This window comes from Emydura macquarii, unplaced genomic scaffold (genome assembly GCF_026122565.2).
Source record: "Emydura macquarii macquarii isolate MOO-44397 ecotype Brisbane River unplaced genomic scaffold, CSIRO-AGI_Emac_v2 contig_201, whole genome shotgun sequence".
Lineage (NCBI taxonomy): Eukaryota > Metazoa > Chordata > Testudines > Chelidae > Emydura > Emydura macquarii.
The window spans coordinates 560258-580544 of NW_027130338.1; the positions used below are offsets into that span (position 1 = coordinate 560258).

At 46.0% G+C, this 20287-nt stretch overlaps 2 protein-coding genes across 3 annotated transcripts; one reads left to right on the forward strand and one right to left on the reverse strand.

The window, feature by feature from the left end:
- Positions 1 to 2627: 2627 nt before the first annotated feature.
- Positions 2628 to 15015, forward strand: HTRA4 (HtrA serine peptidase 4). 2 transcript variants are annotated; one of them, XM_067545111.1, is made up of 9 exons: positions 2628 to 3203; positions 4389 to 4488; positions 5447 to 5651; positions 7327 to 7521; positions 8383 to 8415; positions 10400 to 10514; positions 12350 to 12407; positions 13762 to 13857; positions 14784 to 15015. In XM_067545111.1, exons 1-9 carry the CDS (start codon positions 2765 to 2767, stop codon positions 14947 to 14949), a joined length of 1407 nt encoding a protein of 468 aa, XP_067401212.1. In that variant the 5' UTR covers positions 2628 to 2764; the 3' UTR covers positions 14950 to 15015. The 2 variants fall into 2 exon arrangements, with proteins under 2 accessions (XP_067401212.1, XP_067401219.1); XM_067545118.1 differs by having other exon boundaries at positions 14690 to 14824.
- Positions 15016 to 16544: 1529 nt separating this feature from the next.
- On the reverse strand, positions 16545 to 20264 carry TM2D2 (TM2 domain containing 2). The gene is made up of 4 exons (XM_067545132.1): positions 19090 to 20264; positions 18465 to 18552; positions 17362 to 17477; positions 16545 to 16992 (listed from the first exon to the last, which is right to left on the reverse strand). Exons 1-4 carry the CDS (start codon positions 19314 to 19316, stop codon positions 16779 to 16781), a joined length of 645 nt encoding a protein of 214 aa, XP_067401233.1. The 5' UTR covers positions 19317 to 20264; the 3' UTR covers positions 16545 to 16778.
- Between the last annotated feature and the right edge of the window lie 23 nt (positions 20265 to 20287).

Genomic DNA, 20287 nt, shown 5'->3' on the forward strand with positions numbered 1-20287 from the left:
TGAGAGCCTGTCTTCACTTACCTCGGAGATTCGGCGGCAGTTGACCGGAGTTACGCAAACTACACAAAAAACTTGCGTAACTCCCGTCGATGTCTATACTGCTGTTCTGCGCGCCGTCTTCACTGCACTGCGCCGACGGGAACCGCGCTACGCCACTTGAGAAGGTGGTCTTAATACATTGATTTCTGAATCAACTGAGCGGGTCTTCACTGACTGCTCAGTCGATCCAGATAAGTCGATCTGACGGCAGCGAATTTGCTGCCGTCAGTGAAGACGTAGCCTGAGACTTACTGCCAGGAGGAAGCCCTGTGTCTGAGAACATTGAAGAGGGACCATAGTTAAAGTTGTGTAAAGTTTTGAAGATGTAAAGTGCTATAAAAATGCTAAGCATTTCTAATGAATTATTATTGAAAGGGGTCTCGAGGCCTGGAATGGCAAAGTCTGAGCTTATTGCACAGACGTGATTGATTATCCAAGGGAGAAGCGACCAGTGGCTTTTGTATTATTGCTATATTCCCTTTTCTCTTTTTCTGTCTTCTCCCCATCCACAGAACACCACTGAGACTGGTTCCAAGGTCACAGGATAGTGGCCTATGAATGTAAAACAAAAATGTGTCATGGAAACTAATTCATGTTCACTGTGCTAAAATAATGCTGCCACTGTTCATGTTGTTCACCCCAGCTCTGGTGTCCTTCCCTTGTACAAAGTGAATTTCCACAAAATGGAATGGACAACATAAGAGGCCAAACAGTGTGATCAACCTGGAGCTTAGCAGCACTTTTTAATAACTAATAGAGTTTAAAACATGCTTGCCCCCTTTGCGGAGTCTTGCTTTTGTACAGCTGCACAGTCATGCTACTGACCTTGTGCAAGGACCACCTTGGAAAAGAAGTGTGGATCCCGAGGATTAAAATCTCCAGATTTAGTAGACAAAGGGGTGCAGATGTAAGGTAACTTGTACAGAAAGACTGTTGTGAGAAAACGTTTTGTTTTGTTCTGTTTGTATTTTATATGAAGACTTCAAAATGTATTCAGCTGTTTTTGTAAATATTTGCTATGCATTTCAAGTGCCCTTAGACTGGGGTGCCTCTTCTACATAGAGGCACTTACACCTAACTCTTCTTATGCCTACATGAGAACAGAACCTCTTGATCACGTAACATGTTGATACTAACTAATGTGGGATGAAATGTCCTTTTTTTCTAAAGGAAAGTATGAGCAATAAATTTCCATGTGAAATTCCAGTCACTTTCTCAGGTTAGCAGCTAGAGCACAGTTTGGGATGTTGAAGATCTTTTGGGGGTAACACACAATATATGAAGACAGAATTAGTAAAGAGCCTTCAGGATTTTCTACAGATTTTTCCCTCTTTTCTATCAGTCCCCAAACATTTTCTTAGAGTGAAGTGTAGAGTTACAGATGTGCTAAGATTGAATGAAGTGCAAGTTTGGAAAATGAACAATACATCTTTACAACTTGGACTTTTGTTTAATTCTTTTGTGAGCTGCTTGTGCCTTTCATTGTGATATTTGCACCAGTAATTCTCAGCTGTGAATTGCAGTCATGTGAAGATGACTTTTGGGTGCATGAAAAAATCTTTTTAATGATACAATGCTTCTCACTGTCTGGTCTGTATTATGCAGTGAAAAATTTCTATGGCTTGTTTTGTAGTAAAAAAACGGTGTGAAATCTTTAAAACGCGTACTCTGTGTTTTTACTTGTGTTCTACCATTATCGCTTTTAAAAACTCTTTCCAAGAGAAATGCAATGGCTAACGTATGTAATGTGTAGGGAAAAAAGCAGCTGCACTGCACCTCTGCAAACCATCCCCCTGTAAACTCCTTGGGCTAATCATTTCATAGATGATAGCACAGTGCCTCGCACACGAGGGCTCCACCCCAGCTAACCTCCATACACTACAGTATCAATGTTACATAACAAGAGCTGGCATGTGCCCTGCCCCAGGAAGATTTGTACCACTTGGGATAAATAAATATCCCCTCCACCCTCAGCACGGATTGTCTCATCAGCTGTGTACTAAGGTGCTGTCATCTCCCGCACACGGGGGTGCTCTGAGTGTAGACAGGGGCGCCTCCCAGCACCTTTGTCTGCACTCCACGGAGCGGGCTGGACAGCGGTCAGTGCAGAGCCGCTCCCCCGAGTGGGCCGGCCACCTGCTGCCCCCAGCCCAGGCAGCCCGTGGCGGGAAGGCGGGATGCGCAGTGCAGCGAGGGGCCCGCGCAAAGAGCCGCCCAGCAGGGGACCGGAGTTACGCAAGTCCTTGGCGTAGTTTGCGTAACTCCCGTGGCCTGCGCGAATCTCTGAGGTAAAGCAGGGGCGGGAGCCGGGCGTGTTTCCCGCCCAAGCTGTGCGCGTGGCTGGGGGGGCAGTTGTTACCTGTGGCGGGGGGCGGGGCAGTTGTTACCTCAGGCGCGGGGCAGGGGGGGCGTTGTTACCTGAGGGGCGTGGCGGGGGGCGGGTCAGTTGTTAGCTCAGGCGCGGGGGGCGGGGCGGAGGGGGCGTTGTTAGCTCAGGCGCGTGGCGGGTTCCGTGTGTCAGCCACGCGTGGGCCCGGCGGGAGCAGGGGATGGGCCGGGCCCGGCGGGAGCAGGGGGACCCCTGCCTCAGGGCCGGCCGGCTGTTCTCGGGAAGGGCCCCGCGGCACGGGCAGGGGCTGTGCCTGGGGCTCCTCCCCGGGGCACGGACAGCTCTTAAAGGGGGTCGGGCGGCCCCGGGCCGGGCGCGCTCACTCTGCCCGCGCCCATGGCCGCGCTCCGCTGGCGGCTGCTGCTGCTGCTGGCCGCCCCGCTGGGGGAGCCGCGGACGCCCCCGGCGCTGCCCTGCCCGGCGCGCTGCGAGCCGGCGCGCTGCCCCCTGCCGGAGCCCGAGCCCTGCCTGGCCGCCGGCGGGTTGCTCCAGCCCGACCGCTGCGGCTGCTGCTGGCGGTGCGCTCCCGGCGAGGGGCGGCCCTGCGCCGCCGGCGGGCTCTGCGCGCACGGGCTGCGCTGCCAGCGGCCTGCGGGGGGCCGGGGCCAGGACCGGGGGGGCACCTGCCTCTGCGCCGAGTCCCCCCTGCCGGTGTGCGGCAGCGACGGCCGCACCTACCGCAGCCTCTGCCAGCTGCGGGCCGAGAACCGGCGGGGGCGGCTGCGGAAGGCGCCCCCGGCCATTGCCGTGCAGCGGGGCGGCTGCGGGGATCCAGGTAAGCGAGGTGCTGAGCCGGGCTCCCCGCCCCACGCAGCTCCCCACAGATACTTTCCGCCCCCCTCGACCCCATCCCCGTGCCGAAGGGCGGCTGCTGGGAGCTGGGGCAGGAAGACGCCAACTCCGGCCAGCTGCCCAAAGCAATCGGCTTCCTTCTCCCCATACCTGGCCTGGTACCTTACCAGCTAACCCGCCCCCTACCCCGCAACCAGCCCAGGACCTGCCGCCGAACCACCCCCGTAGCCATCTACCCACCCGCCGACCCTGCTCCCTAGCCTGGCTCTCTGTTGCCAGCTGACTTCTCTCCCCCTTTCCCTTCCTTTCTCTCCTGCACGCCCTGGCTACTAGTTTCCTTCTCTCTCCTTTCCTCCCCCTAGTTATCACTCTCTTCCAGTCTCCCACTTCTCCGCTGTGAGATCATGTTTCTTTCTCCTTTCCTTTTAGGCTTCCTTCACGGTGAGGCAGGGATCACGGAGCTAGTTTTTGAATGAATGAATGGATGGATGGATGAGGTTTCACAGCTGGTGTTAAAGTGTCATTTCGCCCTAAAGTTCTGACTGGCCAGGTCCAGAGTAAAGGATCCAGCCAGGTCAGAGGCTTGAGTTTATCAGTATGGGGTTTTGAGCCCCTCAGTGGGGTTGGCCAGAGGCTGCCTTTGTTTCTTAGGGCTAGTCTATATTTGGATACTTAAAGAAACAGCTATTCTGGAAGAAGTGTGCCCACATGGGCTCTTATAGTTAAATAATTGTTCCAGAATAGCTATGTCAGTAAAGTTCCAAGTGTAGACAAGCCTTTACGTTGAACTGTGTGAAGGACTGCCCATTTAACCTGTAAGTGCAGGGTTTGTTAAAAGCCGAACATGGTGCTGATTAAACTAGCGGGATGGAAAACAGTTTCCTGCCTCTTCGGCAGTTAGCTCTTGTATGGTAAATAAGGAAAGCCAGTTTTAACTGAACAGTTTGGGGTCTAGTCTCTCCTCAGCCCCATTTTGCTAAGTAAACGAAGACGAAGTCATGCTTAAAAAAAGAACTTGCAGTCTGATTTGTAATTCGGTTTGAAAATGAGCAGATAGAGCTTTATATAGTGGGAGTTTGAGAAGCACTTCAGTGGCTGTGCTTTTTACTGTAATGATCTGCATGTGTAGTGGAAAATGATAAACAGGGATTAAAACCTTTGCCCCTAGGCTCCTTCTATCCTGACAGCCTGAGGTACAAGTTTAATTTTATTGCTGATGTTGTGGAGAAGATTGCTCCAGCTGTTGTCCATCTTGAGCTCTTTCGCAGGTAGGGATGCCTGATTAAGGCTGTTGATTTTAAACTGTTTTATAATGAATGTGCTGGTAGAGGTGTCTGGGAGCACTTGTTTCACAGAGGTTTGGCAAAATGGTATAGAAGCAGTGGAGAAGTAGCTCATTCATGAACATTTTAATAAATAGATCACTGTGTGGAGGAAGAAGTCTCTAAAATTGTCTTCCTCTGGATGTGTCTGAGATTGGCACCTGGCATTCCCATCAGGATTAATTACAGTTAGGCATGTAAACACCATTTACATTGAGAAGGGAGTAGACTGTTCTGGGCTGCTGCTGTGGCCAGTAAAACAACCCTATAGAAACTTAGAAATGTCACCCGGGAGGCTCCAAATGAACGCTCAGAGGGCCTGACGCTTGTAAGCAATGCCATTTTGTTTGCCATGGAGTAATAGGGACGCTCGTGTCAAATCTGGCCCAAAAGTTAGGTTTTGTATAAACAAACATTTGCAAAACCTAAGACTAATATACATGTTTCTGTGACTTTAAAAAACAAAACGATGCCCCTGCAGCGTCTCCAGTCCAAATGTTGGGTCAGGGCGTGTGAACCAGAAAGTAATATTGATAAGAAATGGACTTTTAAAAAGTGCTGTTGACTAGTTTCATCGACCAAGGCGAGGGTGATGGAAAAACTACAAAGAAATAGCATAACAGGTGAAAAATACATATGATTTTAAAACTTTTTCCATTTTAGTAATCTGATGTAACACAGAATTTTTGCTCCCCCAGGATCCTGGCTGAACAAGGGCCATTCGGGCAACTTGTGCTGTAGCTTTTAAGACATTCTCAGTCCGGTTCCTTCAGGGAGGGGGGTTAAGAGGAAGTTTAACATTATGCTAGTATTGTGAGGTTTATAATCAGAAAGACTCCTCTTCAGGGAGCAATTTGGTACATATTCAGACTTGCAGCAACAACATAACTGTTTCATTGCACAGGGTGCCCTACTCAAGCCAAGACGTTCTTGTGTCCAGTGGCTCCGGATTCATAGTGTCAGAGGAAGGACTGATTGTCACCAATGCACACGTCCTCACCAATAAGCAGAAAATCAAAGTGGAGCTCAAGAGCGGGGAGCAGTACGAAGCTAAAATCAAAGATGTCGACCACAAGTTGGACATAGCCCTGATCAAAATATATCCTGACGTGAGTATGACTGAGTTTGCTAGAGAGGATCTTCAGATAAGGAAGCAGAAAATAAACTGAGATTTAAACTCAAAGCTGGTACATTTATGCGGTAGGTAGGTAGTGGTCTTTCCTCCATAAGGCTTAGTGGGGCAGGCTGCTGTGATGGTGGTTTGGGGGGGACAGCATAGCTAAAACCTTTTTGGGCCAGGGTTTAAGAGCTGCCGCACTGCACAGAGGTTGGTCTTGCCCAGTCAGTGTACATGACCTATATTTCTGTCTACAAGCGACCCTCACTTAGTAGCAGCAAGAAGATATTGTTGATTTTTTTTTTTCAAATAACTTTTAGTTATGCTAATAAAGGAATTAGTTCTATTCTAAATACATATTTAATAAAAACCATAACACTCCAAACCTTCCACCTTCTTAGAGTAAACTGTCTCTTTTGCTGCCCAGTTCATATCTCTGTGCGAGGTGTGTGGCTGTAAGGGATTTTGGGTCTCCCTGTGGCAATTAGTTGGGAATGATCTGGGTGTTCTTTAATTAATTAATAAATAAATAAATAGAAACTACCTTCTTTGTAAAGCCACAGGAGGAAAGTAACTAAATATAATAGAAGATTCAGCTTCCAAAGAGGGAAGGTAAATATACCCACAGAAATTGTTCTTGTTATTTTCATAAGAGAATCATTTTTGGCGCTGTATTTAAAAATTCCTGAACCCTAGTGGTTGGCTGCTTTGTCAATAAAAGACCCATACTGTGACACTGATTTTTTTTTTTTTTTTTTTTTTTTTAAGATGAACTTCCCATTGAATTGAAAGGAAAGTCTACTTAAAAATGAGTGCAGTAGTATGGTCATGGCATATCACACTGAAATACTGGTGTAAAGCGAAGAAGAGAGGTGATGCATGCAGGGCAGAGGTTCTTTCCAAACTGTGAAAGGAAAAGAATGGCTAATGTTTCCGATTGGGGCATGGGCGGCAGTAAACAGCTCTTGTTGTGTATTTTAAATATTAAAGAGAAGTTGAGTGTCAGATGCCACGAACTTTATTCCATCATATGACAAGACAAGCCACAATGTGACCAAGTGAGGAATCTGTCACTCTCACTATGGAGGATTAGGAAATTCTGTCAGAGACTTCCCACTAACAAAATATGTGAGGCGGGGGTTTGATGGAAGAAGTTGCTGTGTTGAAATGGGGCAAACGGTTATTTAAAAAAAAAATTATCCACAGAATGTCTCTTTATACATCAAAACCTACATTTGTACTCACAAACTGAGTAGATGTGCATCTGATCCATGCTGTCATACTGGTGCACGTGCAATGTGTATTTCCATGTTGTTAGCGAAAAGGCTAGTGTTTGGCTGAAATTTTTCTCTTGACATCCTGGTATCTAATCACTATTTGCTGCCTCCTATACTCTCCTGTGCCAGGAGCAATTAGCCCTTGGATAACATGTCCTCAAGGATTCAAAGTATGTGCTGATCTGAATGGACCCAGCCGTATGAAGACATCTTCTTCTTCACTTCAGCATTCAGTGATTAAACCCAGGAATCCTAAATTTCAGATTGTGTAATAATACTTGAGCACCTGCTCTGCTGCCTACAGAATAGCTCCCTCTCCTAGAGTCTGCCTAAGGAAACAGGGTTTAGCAGTAGGTGATTGACATCATGGTTCTGCCTCCTCCTTTCCAGGTTGCCCTCCCTGGGCTACTGCTGGGAAGATCCTCTGACCTGCGGCCTGGGGAGTTTGTAGTGGCGCTGGGCAGCCCCTTCTCTTTACAAAACACAGTAACAACAGGAATCGTCAGCAGCACTCAGAGAGGCGGCAAGGAGCTTGGCCTCAAGGACTCTGATATGGAGTACATTCAAACAGATGCCATCATCAATGTACGTGCTGAGTCTAGAGACTTCCCCTAGGAGAGGGGGGGACTGTAGGCCTGTCTACAGCAGCACAGGTTTCTTCCATTAGATTTAACTGGGATTCCTGAGAGAATGTTGCACAAAAAGTACCCAAACTTCTCAGTGTGTGAACCACACTATACATAACAGAGATGGTCTCAGGAATGCCTCTCCCATTTGCATTCACCGCACATCTGTGTGGCACCCACAATGATGGCTTATGAGGGAGAGTAACATAAGGGAAGCAATGAATGTGCTTTAGTTTCTCTCACTGCAGTTAAGGGGCTGGAAATAGAGGAATCCCAGCCACCCCACTGCTGTAATACACCCAGACTCCATTACAGCTATAAATGTGTCTTGGAGCCATATTCTTTTCCTCTTACTGTGGGGTGGCTCATGAGTGACGGAGAGTTAGATGCAGCCATCTCTGTGCAGCAAGGTTTGACCAAATCTCTCCCATAGCCTGTTAGTTCTGTGAGATATTTTCAGCAATAAATGGCCTTTACCTGCACAGTGACCTTGCTAAAGGGTCTGAGGCCTTCAGTCCTGGTTCCCCATTGATAAGGACTGGCAAGGACACCCAGGGCTTTTGGCCTGACCATCCCTGTGTGCAGCTGCAAAGGGGGAGTTGTTTCTTGGAAAAAGGGAAGGCTCATAAACTATTCTGCACCCTTATACATTGGGTTTTTTGTCACTGATGCTTAGTACTCCCTTTCATTACCCACCAGCAAATTATGGGCCTTGGGGTTATTTCAATACAAAGATGCCTTCCTCAGACTCCAGCAAATTTTGTCAGGGAGGGGTGGTCTCAGTGTAACTGTAATGTCCTCCAATTATATTCTCTTGCAGTATGGAAATTCAGGTGGGCCCTTGGTGAACTTGGTAAGTTTCCCTCTTCACTGCCAGTCTTTGCCTATTTCTTAAGTTTCTCTCAATTTCCTTTTAATGTATTGACAAGCATCCTGTGTGGGCTTTATTTTCTTTATTGTAGCTGCTGATAGAATAAAGGTATTTAAATGATGGCATCATCATGTGAAGTTAAGCCCTGTGTCTTTAATCCTGTGAAGACTAAATTCTCTTTTCACTTACAGTTAGACCTGGTGTAACATTTTTTTAATGGAAAGTTTGGACAAAAACAAAAAGCTATTACTTTTCATCAAAATGTTCCACAGAAATTTCTGAATTTTAACTGTAAAATTGGAAACCAAAATAATAATTGGAAAGATTTTTCTACAGAAAACAGACTCTTCTGTGAAAAACCTTTGTTTCATTGAAAACCAACTTTCTGTTGAAAAACAGTTTCATCCGAAAAACTTTCCCACCAGCTCTGCCTACGATGTCATAAATCAGGAATAGCTCCAGTGAATCCAGTGGGATTACATGGTAAGCGAGAAGAGAATCAGGTCTTATCTTTCCCCCACACATGCACTTGAATTTAAATTCTCCTTAGATTCTAAATGTATTTAGTGTTTTGTTTTACAATCTAACACACATGGTGTGTCTGTTTCATCCTGGAATTAAATGACCTGAACTGAGTTGCTGCTGCTCCAAACATTGGGAAAACCCTTATCTTAATCTGGGAATGCTTTTGAAAATGTAGCTACCTATCTCAGACATTATTCTATCCTGGGGATACTGTCTGCATCTAAACTCCGGGAGCACCTGTGACAGCAGAAGGACAGAAGAGTGTGAGAAAGTAAAATTCCAGTACTGTGGCTCAATCATTCCATTTTTATTTTAACAAGCTTTCCAGAGGGATAGCCTGGGGATGCCCGATGTCCGTATTTATACTACAGAGCAGACACTGTACAATAAAGCCAGACTTGCTAAAGAGCCCAGTACCCGGCAGTGACCATTGTGACAGCTATGGCCATGTGCTGAGCTGTGTAGAAAATCTGGCCCTGAATGTACTTAATCCATAGAATCATAGAAGATGAGGGTTGGAAGGGACTTTAGGAGGTCATCTAGTCCCGCCCCTGCTCAAAGCAGGACCAACCCCAACTAAACCATCCCAGCCAGCTGATAGACTGCACCCTCTGAAGCATGGCTGCCTCTGCGGGGTGTGTTACTTACAAACTTTCCACTTCAGATACTGCCAGTTTCTTGGTTTGTACAAGCAATGGGCAGGATGCTGCTGGGGCTGCCAGGAGCTGAGCACCCACAATTCCCATTAATTTGACTAAGAGTAGAACTTGTCTGCCATGCTGCAGGATGAGGCTTGCTAAAAAGGCAGAAAGAATGGCTCTCCGGTAACTGGCAGGTTGAAGACATGGAAAGGTTTAACACTGCACTGTACTATTACTGCTGGCATGTGGATTGCAAGTGGTAGATTCCAGCTAGGCTGCATCAAACACTTTGCTGGGAATCTGGTCTCTGCTTATACCATTCTGAACTTGCTAATACCATGGCTTCCACTTGCCCTAACAAGCTCTACTCAGACCTCCCAAAGCCCAGTGTTTAGGTGTGCTGGGATACTCCGCAGATCTAAGTCTCTCCTCACTTCATTGTCAAGCAGGAGTCTTTACAATTATAAATGTGTATTCACCAATTGGAATTAAAGGGTGGGGGAGATTTAGTTACTCTTCCCTTGTACTATAGCATTTGTATTACTGTATGTAGTGTTAACAAACGCAGCAGTGTAGATAGCCTTACCCTGGTCCCTTTACATGTCCCTATGGTCATATGATCAACTAATTTTCCAAATCCCCTCTGGCCAGGACTGGGTCAGTTTTGCTGTGGAAGTGCTTTCCACCTCAGTAACAAGGTACATTGTTGGCTGTTCTTCCAAACCTTGCACCAAAAGTGTCCTTGGAAGAGGTGTTGTGTAAGCCAGCTCTGGTTACTCTTGCTACATTCTCTATAACAGAATGGTGAAGTTGTAGGAATAAATACACTGAAGGTAACGGCTGGCATCTCCTTCGCAATCCCCTCTGACCGAATCCGTCAGTTCCTAGAAGAATCTCACGAACGGCAGGTGAAAGGTAGGAGCATTGTGTTCAGCAGATGAGACCTTTTGTGATGCTGTTTAATCTCTTATCCATACTTTTCCTCTGGCGTGGGTGTGGAGGGGAGGTATGGCTGTGAGACAACTACAATGAATGCCTTGAAATACTCTAACCTGGGAAGATGTCTCCCATGTCCTGCGCACCGACTAAAAATACCATTTTCGTATTCATCAGTCGTCATCTCCAACATTACTAGTCATAATGACAGAGCATTATCTTACCAGCTTGCCAGTTAGTTCTGATTAACTAACCTTTGTGTGGAAGTGATTGGAATGTGGCTTTGTTAGATATGAAATTTCTCTGTAGCATATTATGGGGTGAACCCATATCATGCGATAAGATGTTAAGAATGCAGCCCTGGTGGGGACTTGCATCCAAACATGTTTCCTGTGCTCCAGCAGTTGTTAGAGCAACAGTTTCCAGCTGTCCCAGACAGGCAGTTGTGCCATTGGCATGGTGGTGTTGGACCTGCAGCTGAGGTGCACTCACTGTCTGATGGGAGTTGTGGTTTCTTGTTGGTACCGAGATTCCCCTGGGCATGGAGACCTTGGAATAAATGCACACAGGTCACAGTTCGCTCTCCTAAAACAAACCTGTGAAGTTATGTTGCGAGTCTAGTTGCATGGGGTGGAATGACAGGCCAGCCCAAGGGTCAGGATAGCCTGCTGCGTGCCACTGGGAAAGCTGAGCTTCTAGCTCAGCCTGGCACTTGACACAATATATTGAGGGGCACAGGAGTTTGGGTACCTCCCTTCTCAGCAGCCTGAGAGCACTGATCGACAACACATTGTGCCCTAGGGGGTGGGGGCAGGAAGGAAACCCCTCTCTTCACAGTCTGTGTTCAGCATTGGCAGTGGTAGTGAGGAGTCAGGTGCATTGGGGAATAAAGGAGGGGGCTAAATGAGGACTCTCTTTGGAGAGACTGGTGTGCAGGAGGTCTGTGGAAAATGGGGATAAAGGCAAAATTGCAACCCCCTCCTGCCTGGTGGATGCACTCTGTGCTGTAGTGAGGTATCCTGCTCTTTTGGTGGCTGGTGTTTAACCTGGCCCTCATTCTAGTAGATCTTGGTATCTTTGCATGCTGTATTCTGCATGTTCCTCTCAAAGATGTTAGTTTAGAAGTCACCAAGCCACTCCCTCTGCATCTCTGTCCCATCCTCGAGGAGTTTCCATCTCATGTAACATAGGAAGTGCATCCTCATTGCTGGTTCTAGGGTTTATATTTTTTATTAGCTCATTGACTGATCTGTATGAATAAAACTTTTCACCAGATGTCTGCATCACAGCGGGAACTGCTAGAGACCTCCTTCCGTCAGTCCATCCAAAGGTGGAGAGTGGCAGGCTTCACTTGTAAAGAGCTGTCAGAATCCCACCCCCTGCTTCCCACCCCTGTAAACTGCCTCTACTACTGTGCATTTCTTGTGACCTACACAGTCATGCATGTCCAGTCACAGCCCTACTCCCGCAGCCCCGTCAGGGTGAGGTTTGCTGTTGAAGGGTCTGATCCAAAGCCCGTTGAAGTCAGTGGAAGAACATAGCTGTTCTGCATTCTGACTTCACTGGGCCCATAGTTCCATCTTCTGATGTAAACATTTTAGTAAGCTTAAACTGTACCATAAATGTGGCAATTTCTAGTCAACATTATCATCCTAAAAGTTACTCATAAAATGACAAAATAGCATTTGAAATTGGAGCTGTTTTGTCAGCTCCTAAAAAACCCTTTTCCCCTTAGACATTCCAAGCAAATTCCTGATGTTTCTGGTTCTGCTGTGTCTTATTTGATGTCATGAATGTTGACTCTGTCCTCCTAGGGATGATTCGGCCCAAGAAGAAATACATGGGATTCCGAATGCTTCCCCTCACTTTTAAGTAAGCTTTGTTTTCTGCACTCACGTCCAGCTTTCATGTCGTCTCTCACACGATGGGTGGAGCTGGGGTGTGACTCCCAGCTCAAGGAGACGTACCGGCACTAGCTGTGATTGAGCCAACACGATAAAAATAGAATGGAGCTTTGGTGACACAAGCAGCAGGATTGGCTAACTGCCCTGAACCTGTGCCTTGCATTTTGGACAGCTGCATACTCGTGGCAGCTGGCCCCTCCCACTCCCCATGCCACCACAACTGGACACTATGTTTAGCGTGCTAGCTTGATCAAAAGTAGTGCAAGTATATCACCCTGCTCCCCCTCACCCTAGCTCAAAGTATAGACAGCCTCTCACTGTAAGGACAGAGAGCTCAAGACAGTCTAGCAGGGAATCCATAAGTAGTTTTAGCCAAAAACTCTCTTCTTGGAGCTGTAGAGAGATTCTCTTACATGTACAGAACTTCCACTAACAGCGTGGAATTGTGCCGTTCATGCTCCAGGCATCTCCAAGTACTCAACAAAGTAAGATCGTTAACCATAGGGCAGGCTGGGGGCAAGCTGACATGTCATCATCTACTATGATAAAATAGAGAGATTTGCTTTTATTTTTATGTATATGCATTGATGATGACCCACACCCCTTGTCACTTAGTTGGCAAGCTCTTTGGAGCGGGGATTGTCCTTGCATACATCTGTACAGTGCCAAGGATGAGGCCATGATTTAGATTGGAGCCTCTGAGTTCTACAGCAGTATAAATAATAATAATGGATATTATGCGGGTGATTAGGGATGCCAGAGGAATACCAAGGGTCCTAAAGAACTTAAAAATGTCAGCAGGAAATAGCATGAGATTCAGTTTAGAAAATTGCAAACCTACATCAGAGGGGAAAGTGGCACCAAATAATAAAGTTTCCTGGTTGTTATTAAAACACCTTTTTAAAACAGTATGTTTTAAAGAGCTTAAAAAAAGCTGCTTAGAGCATGAGTCCAGTTGTTACTGTAAATATTTGCGTCTAGAACTTTGCGTTGAAATTTGCTCCCAATGAACCATAACATAAATTAATTATGCTTTTGAAAAATAGGGCCGAATGTTGACCACCTTTTTTGCAGGAGGGATTTTTTTAAGTGTCTGCATTTCTGGACATACTGGAATGTTTGTGCATTTGTAGATATGCAGCTTTTAAGATGTGTGGGGTCTTCTAGTCCTGACACCAAGACAGAGTGGTACTGATCCATTTCTGAATTTGTAATATTAAGAAAGATACTGTTTTTGCTAGGCCTCCTGCAAGGAATTAGGCAGTTATGGGCCCATGAGGCATTTCACATGAAGAATTTTACCATCATGATTTCTTTTTCAGTCTCATCCGTGAACTGAAAATCCATGATAAAGATTTCCCAGATCTGAACTCTGGAGTCTATGTTTTTGAAGTGATTCAAGGAACTGCTGCTGCAAGGTAAGAACCTCAAAATGAAGGCTGCACCATCTGCCTCTTCACTGGCATTGCAGAGAGCTCTTAAGTGTTCCTGTTGCAGTGTTCATGCAGGAGCTCTATGTAACTTCCTTTAATGCTATAATCTCTGCATGGAGGCTGATATCTTGCTCCCTCACAGAGTCCACACCAGGATGGCTTTCTCTGAACAGTCATCGCAACAAGCACAACATCAGTTCAAGTTGGAATCCAATTCCCCCCGACCCCCGGTGTTCTAAAAATACATAGAGCATCTCCAGATGTGAAAGACCCAATGATTTTGGAATGTTTGGGATGAAAGGGCCTGTTGTGCTATCTGTACATGGGCAAAAACTGACTGTTGTCAAGGGGAGACCTGCCTGAGTAGAGGATTGTGCCTTAAGTCAGGCCAGAATTTATCAAATGTGTTGTGTTCTTGTATTTTTACTAGAAGTACTGAGACTTGTGTAACAACCTATGAAGATGGTAACTTTTAGTGTTCTTTGGTAGAAGGGTTGATGACTTTATAGTTTAATTCTTCATAACTGTCTTCATCCTCGTAGCCTCCTACAGACTGATTCTCTTTGCCCTAAGAGTTGTTTCCATGACAACCGTTCTCCCTCTTCTCTTGCATGCAGAAGTGGATGACTATGTTGCAGTTTCACAGTGATAATTTGTGTGTAATTCTAATAACTAGATTATCTGAACTAATTCAGAGCAATGGACTGACAAATTGCCCTTGTTGAATTTTGAAGTCGTTAGTCATGTTTGCCCTAGCTGCATTCAACATCTATTTTGAGGTGTAACTATACACAGACAGCACTTGCCTTTTACACAGATTTCAGCAGTATGACAGGCAGCAAATGACTGGATTCTGGACCTTACGCCCTACTTTATCATCTGATCACAAGTCTCTGGTTTCTTTGTCGTAGCTCTGGCATGAGAGATGGCGATGTGATTATCAGCATTAATGGGAAAACAGTCACCTCGACGGAGGATGTAAGTGAAGCTGTTAAAAACAGTGATGTTCTTTCAATTGTGGTTCGTCGAGGAAATGAAGATGTGATCTTGAATGTAATTCCAGACGAAATCGATTGAAGGCTGACTTCCATCAGAAATATTTTTATTAAACTAACTCAGACCTGCACTGTGTCTTAAGATAAAGCTTATGCTGTGTATGTTTTTTTTCCTAGTATAATGTAGGGAAAAATCCATCACAGGTGGTCCCGAAAGCAATATTTAGACATTCTTAGGATTTTTTTAATTCTAAGAGAAATCAAACTGACATTTTCCCAGTGTATTTTATGTCACACTTTTGAAAGTGACTATTGAAGTACTTGATAGAAAAAGAATTAATGCATCATCTGATTTATTTTTCCCTTTCCATATTTAAAGGAATTTAAAGCTAGTCAAAACATACTGGTTGTAGCCCAGAATGCGGACAAAGCACCTTCAATAGTATTTCAAATTTGGATAATAGAAGTAATGTGCAGCTCTCCTGTTACTGACAACATGGGGCCTAGTCAAATTTTGATTGAAGTCAAAGGGACTTGAGTTAATTTGAATTCTTTTACTGAAAGCTAGCTATCATTTGTTCTATATTTGCTTTTATGTAACGTTTTATAGATATAAAAAACTGACTTTAGAAAAATAGCATTTTCTAGTTAAGTTTTCTACATGTATAGTGTAAACAGCTAAACTCTTAGCTAATGATACTTGTTTCTAAAGCTTTACCATTGAGAAGAGATTTTTAGGTGCTTTAAATTGTGAGTACTCAGACACCTTGAACAGCCTGATTTTCAGAAAGTGCTGAGCACACCCTCCCTGAAAGTCAGGTCCCTTCACTATAGACAAAAACAGAGGGAATCCAGCATTAATAATCACTCTTGAAAATTGTCACTGTGATCACTTGGAAGAGTATTAAGAAAAATGTTTAACTCCAAGGTGGGAATAGAAGACTTAAAATGTCAGTTGCTCAGCAATGTAAATTCATAATGGTGGACTACTTGCTGTAAAGTTAGATGTGGGAATGCTGTGCGGAGACTAGAACAGTGGTTCCTGTAGTATTAAAATGCCTATTTACATACTCGTTAATGCTGCCTCATGTCTGCCTCACTCCTTTTTGTGGTCTTCGTTTCTGCTGTGGTGTCCTTCACCATCCCATGCCTTCCAGTTACTCCTCCACCAGTTTTACCCTCCTCCCCCTTCCTCCTTAAAGGTACATTTGCAACTGTGGTATATTTCTGTGTTACACTGCTATGAAACTAACAGACTGCATGCTTTTAACTAAGCAGACAGGTTGCTAGAGATACTGCTGTTTAGAACAGAGTTACAGGTGCAGAAGATGTCTTACAAATAGCCTGAACAGAACCCTGAAGTTTGCCATTAAGTGTACTGACCCTAGTGTATTCCTCCCTGTCCAGCAATCCTGGAAAATGAGTGGAAGTCTACTGCTGTCTTCAGAGAATGCCTACTTGCCCAGAAAACCCTTCCCCTAGAAATCGGTGCCAAAACTTCCTGTTGCCAGTGCAGTTGGTGAATCTGAGCTAGTCAAAACTTACAAGTCAGTGCTGATAATTGTGCAGTGGATTTCTATATCTTATCTTAGTAGTTCCACTTCACCCTCAACTTGTTTAGCATAAAAGTAAAAAATATAGCAACTCATACATACACCAATGACCTAAATTCCTCCCTTTAATTCCAGTAACTTTAATAATTGTCACTTTCAATCCAGCTAAAAACTACATAGACATGTAGGTGTACTTTGCAAAGCCAGAATATATTTATACAAAATTAAAAAAAAAAATGCAGAAAAGCAGGCTGTTTTGCTTCTACAGAACCAATGCAGAAATCTGTCTCCAGTTGTCCAGGGACACATGCCACATTCACTTTTTGTGGTATCAGTTCTCAGATAGACTTTGTTCTGCTCAGTAAGTGGTGCACCAGTTGCTGCCATCACTAGGCATCAGCCCTCCAGTGATAAGGAGAATAAGGTCAACAAACCACCAGATCCCAAGTCCTCCAAGAGTTAGTAGTTTTCCCACTGCTGTCCCCGTATGGCCCAGACAGAATCGATCCACTCCAAAACAACCGAGGAAGAAGGAGTAGAGCAAAGTGGTTATAAAGTAGTGTCCAGTATACCTACAGTAAAAGAAGAATGAATTAAAACCTCAAATACAGTTTTGCTTGAGGAAAAGACACACTCATAACCTTGAGTCTTTGCTGTATCACCTGGCACATATTTTACAGTGTAGCTCCCTCTAATGGACTTTAGAGAAGTTACATATTAAAACCTTTATGACAATATGGACCAAAAAACAATGCAATCCCATAAAGCAGTTCCCACTGTGGCCTGAGGCAGGCACCAAATCCATTAAGTAAAGGAAGGATAAAAATACATACAAAGTTACAGCAACCCAGCTCAGAACTGGAGCAGCAAATTACAATGACATCTTAGCTACCTGCTCAATCTTTCAAAATGTAAATATTCCTGGAGGAAATAAATCTTACTTTATACACGGTTTATTCCCTCGTAGAAAAGTCCGAGGTTTTGCACACTCAATACCCTCTAGGGCTTTGCACTGCACTGGAGTGTGGTCTACATCACTGTAGGCTTGGCCTCCAAACTGTGAGAGGGAAACAAATCACACACAGAGCTGATAAATTATTTACTTGGCAGAAGGAAAAGGACAGTTAAAAGGAGAGCAGGGCCCTCCCATTTTAAAAGGACAGTTATCACCAAGTAAAAGGGAGTGGGCCTTCCAGTACTAAGTGTTTAATATTTATTGTTGGTTCTGTATATACCTACAGTCTTGTATATTATTTTCAAGCCTCACTGGTGTTTGTGACTCCTCCAAATTTACTATGATCCATAAGTTTCATAAACATACACTCTATGCTCCTCACCACACATTATTATGTCTCTATGAATTCTTGGTCAGTGGACATATTTCAATGTGCCCTACTGGTCAATAGTCCACAACAGTTCTTAACTTGTGCCAGGGCTAGCTGTGTCAGTTTTTAAAGTACAAAAATTGCTTGAGCCCTGGCACCTCTTTCATTACAAATTAAGCACTGGTCCACAATACATCACCTTTTACATCAGCTAGTTGAACAATCTTAAGCACTTCAATCCTATTGCTTACTCCAGGGGAAACACAGCAGACTGCTGTGGAGGGATGAGAAAGAACACTGTAGTTTTCACCCTCACAAAACTGGTTGTCGGTTAGAAAAGTGAACCCTGCACCTTTACCTCTTCCCTACGAGGCCATGATCAGGAAGAGCAAGGGCTTTGGAAACCTTTTCCTTTCACTTCCTGAATATTGCTTCTGCCAGGAGAGGGGCAATTCCACAATGCAGAAACTTCTACAGGTGCAGGAGAAACACATCCCCAAAATCCCCTGGCTGCAGAGCTACTGCAGAGGTTCTTGGGGGAAGTACTCTATTCCCTTATGCTGGTATACCACATAGCATTCTTGGTGTGCAATTATAACAAGCCACCCCCTGCTTCTAAGGAGAAGTCCCACACAAGTAAAGGGTCCATGGATATCCAAGACAACCCCTGTTGTGAATACCCTTTGAAAAGTTACAAAACCATCTTTTTTCCAGCCCACCTTAACACACCCGTAACCTAATTCTCGCTGTGCAGTAGTATTTCCAGCATGGTCTACTGGATCCTCACATTCGATGAACTCCTCTGGCCTGTGAACAAAACCCATCACATTCACAGTTAAATTGGGGTGCGGGTGGAATACATTAACATCAGGGAAAACACCATGTTGCGCTCCCCATGCCATCATGACTCTTGTTATCTTCCCCTTTGCTCACGTGCCATTGCTAGCCTCATTGTCACCCGTTCGTGTTCCCTTCCTGTATACGCCCCATCTCCTGTACCACAGCTGTCACAGCCTGTCACCTGGCTTTCCTGCAGACAGCCCTCTGTCAGCCCCCGGTGAAGGGCCCTTTCTGTTGGCCACTATGCAGCTGTCTCTTTGCCCAATATAAACCTGGTCTTAGCACCAGCTCCTCGCGTGGCCCTGTCCCCTGTGTCCTCTCCCTGCTGCACCACTCCATCACTTCCCCAGCCCCCCTCACCCTCCCATTACCCCCAGCCTCTCTGCCTCACACCCCATCACTTCCCCAGCCCCCCTCACCTTCCCATTCTCCCCCACCACTCCCACATCACTCCCAGCCTCTCTGCATCCCAGCCCCCCGGTGCCCCCAGCCTCTCCCGCTCACAGGTAGGCGCAGAGCACGAGCGGCGCCTGCGGGTCTCCGTAGTCACAGGCCGGAGCCGGGGCCGGGCTGCCCGCGGACTGGGCGGTCTCGGTCTCCCCGCGGTCCCCGGTCGCGTTGTGCTGGTGGCTCCGGGACACGCCCTGCAGCAGGAGCAGGTTCCCCAGCAGCAGCGCCGCTTGCCCGCACAGCAGCACGTAACTCACCGGCCACCCGACCCCCGGCACCATGGTGCGCTGCGCTGCGGTGCGGTGCCCCCAGGCGTCCCCACCCGGCCTGCGCTGCTAGGACCCACCGCCCCCTAGCCGGCTAGGCCGCATCGGAGCGAGCGCAACCTACCTTCTCCGTCCCAACCAATGAGAGCGTGACTATTTCCGGGGAGGCGGGACAAACAGCCCAATTCACCAATAGAGCCGCACAATTCCGGCCAATCCGCGACAGGCCAGGAGCAAGATGGGTTGGCCGGCGGAGCTACCGCAGGCGTTAACAGGATTGGCTCCTACCCTGGCCTTGGCGCCCAATGGGTGAAGAGGGAGCCGGGAGAGACCACAGGGCAGAATGGGGTGGTAGCTGCTTTAGCTGCTGAGTGTAGACTGGGCAGTGACTCCCCCCCCCATCTTCCATCCACACACACAGCAGCCTGGGCCATTGCTTAGGGTTTGAGACGGGAGGCTCCTGCTCTAAGACCAGTAACCAGGCTGTTACCTGCCGTAGTCAAGCATTAAAGGGACAGGAGCAACTTGAGAGCCAGTCAAAGTGTGGGTTAAAAGTAGATTCAGATCCTAAACCCGCCTGTAGGAAGCCCTGCCGAGGGTCGTGGCTTTACCAGGCACGCATATGGTACTATGGGGATAGCAATATGCATACATTGAGAGGTAACTGAGAGCTTGAGTCTCCACTCCATTCAAGACTGATGTAATGTGTACGTGGAAAAAAGTGGACCATAAAAGCTCATCCAGTGATTTTCTCTCTCCTGTCACGGTGTGAAAGGCCATACAAAAAGGAAGGGAGAGGATGCAGGGGAAACAGTGAAAGTAATTGTTCATTAGGTGCTGTCAATTCCACAAAGTAAACAAGTGAAAAAGTAACACACACCCCTCCAAAATCCATCTAATCCACTTTGGTTAGAGCGATAATCAGTGAAATAACAAACAACAGTAAATGATAACATACCTTCAGACACAGGTCTGATCTTTCTGCG

Excerpts from the sequence above, each read along its gene's own strand:
- HTRA4 (XM_067545111.1), top strand. The coding sequence starts at position 2,765 with ATGGCCGCGCTCCGCTGGCGGCTGCTGCTGCTGCTGGCCGCCCCGCTG. Across the intron at positions 4,489-5,446 it reads CATCTTGAGCTCTTTCGCAG|GGTGCCCTACTCAAGCCAAG; the intron begins GTAGGGATGCCT and ends TTCATTGCACAG. Across the intron at positions 10,515-12,349 it reads TCACGAACGGCAGGTGAAAG|GGATGATTCGGCCCAAGAAG; the intron begins GTAGGAGCATTG and ends CTGTCCTCCTAG.
- TM2D2 (XM_067545132.1), bottom strand. The coding sequence starts at position 19,316 with ATGGTGCCGGGGGTCGGGTGGCCGGTGAGTTACGTGCTGCTGTGCGGG. Across the intron at positions 18,553-19,089 it reads CTCGTGCTCTGCGCCTACCT|GCCAGAGGAGTTCATCGAAT; the intron begins GTGAGCGGGAGA and ends TTTTGTTCACAG. Across the intron at positions 16,993-17,361 it reads GGGAATAAACCGTGTATAAA|GTATACTGGACACTACTTTA; the intron begins GTAAGATTTATT and ends CTTTTACTGTAG.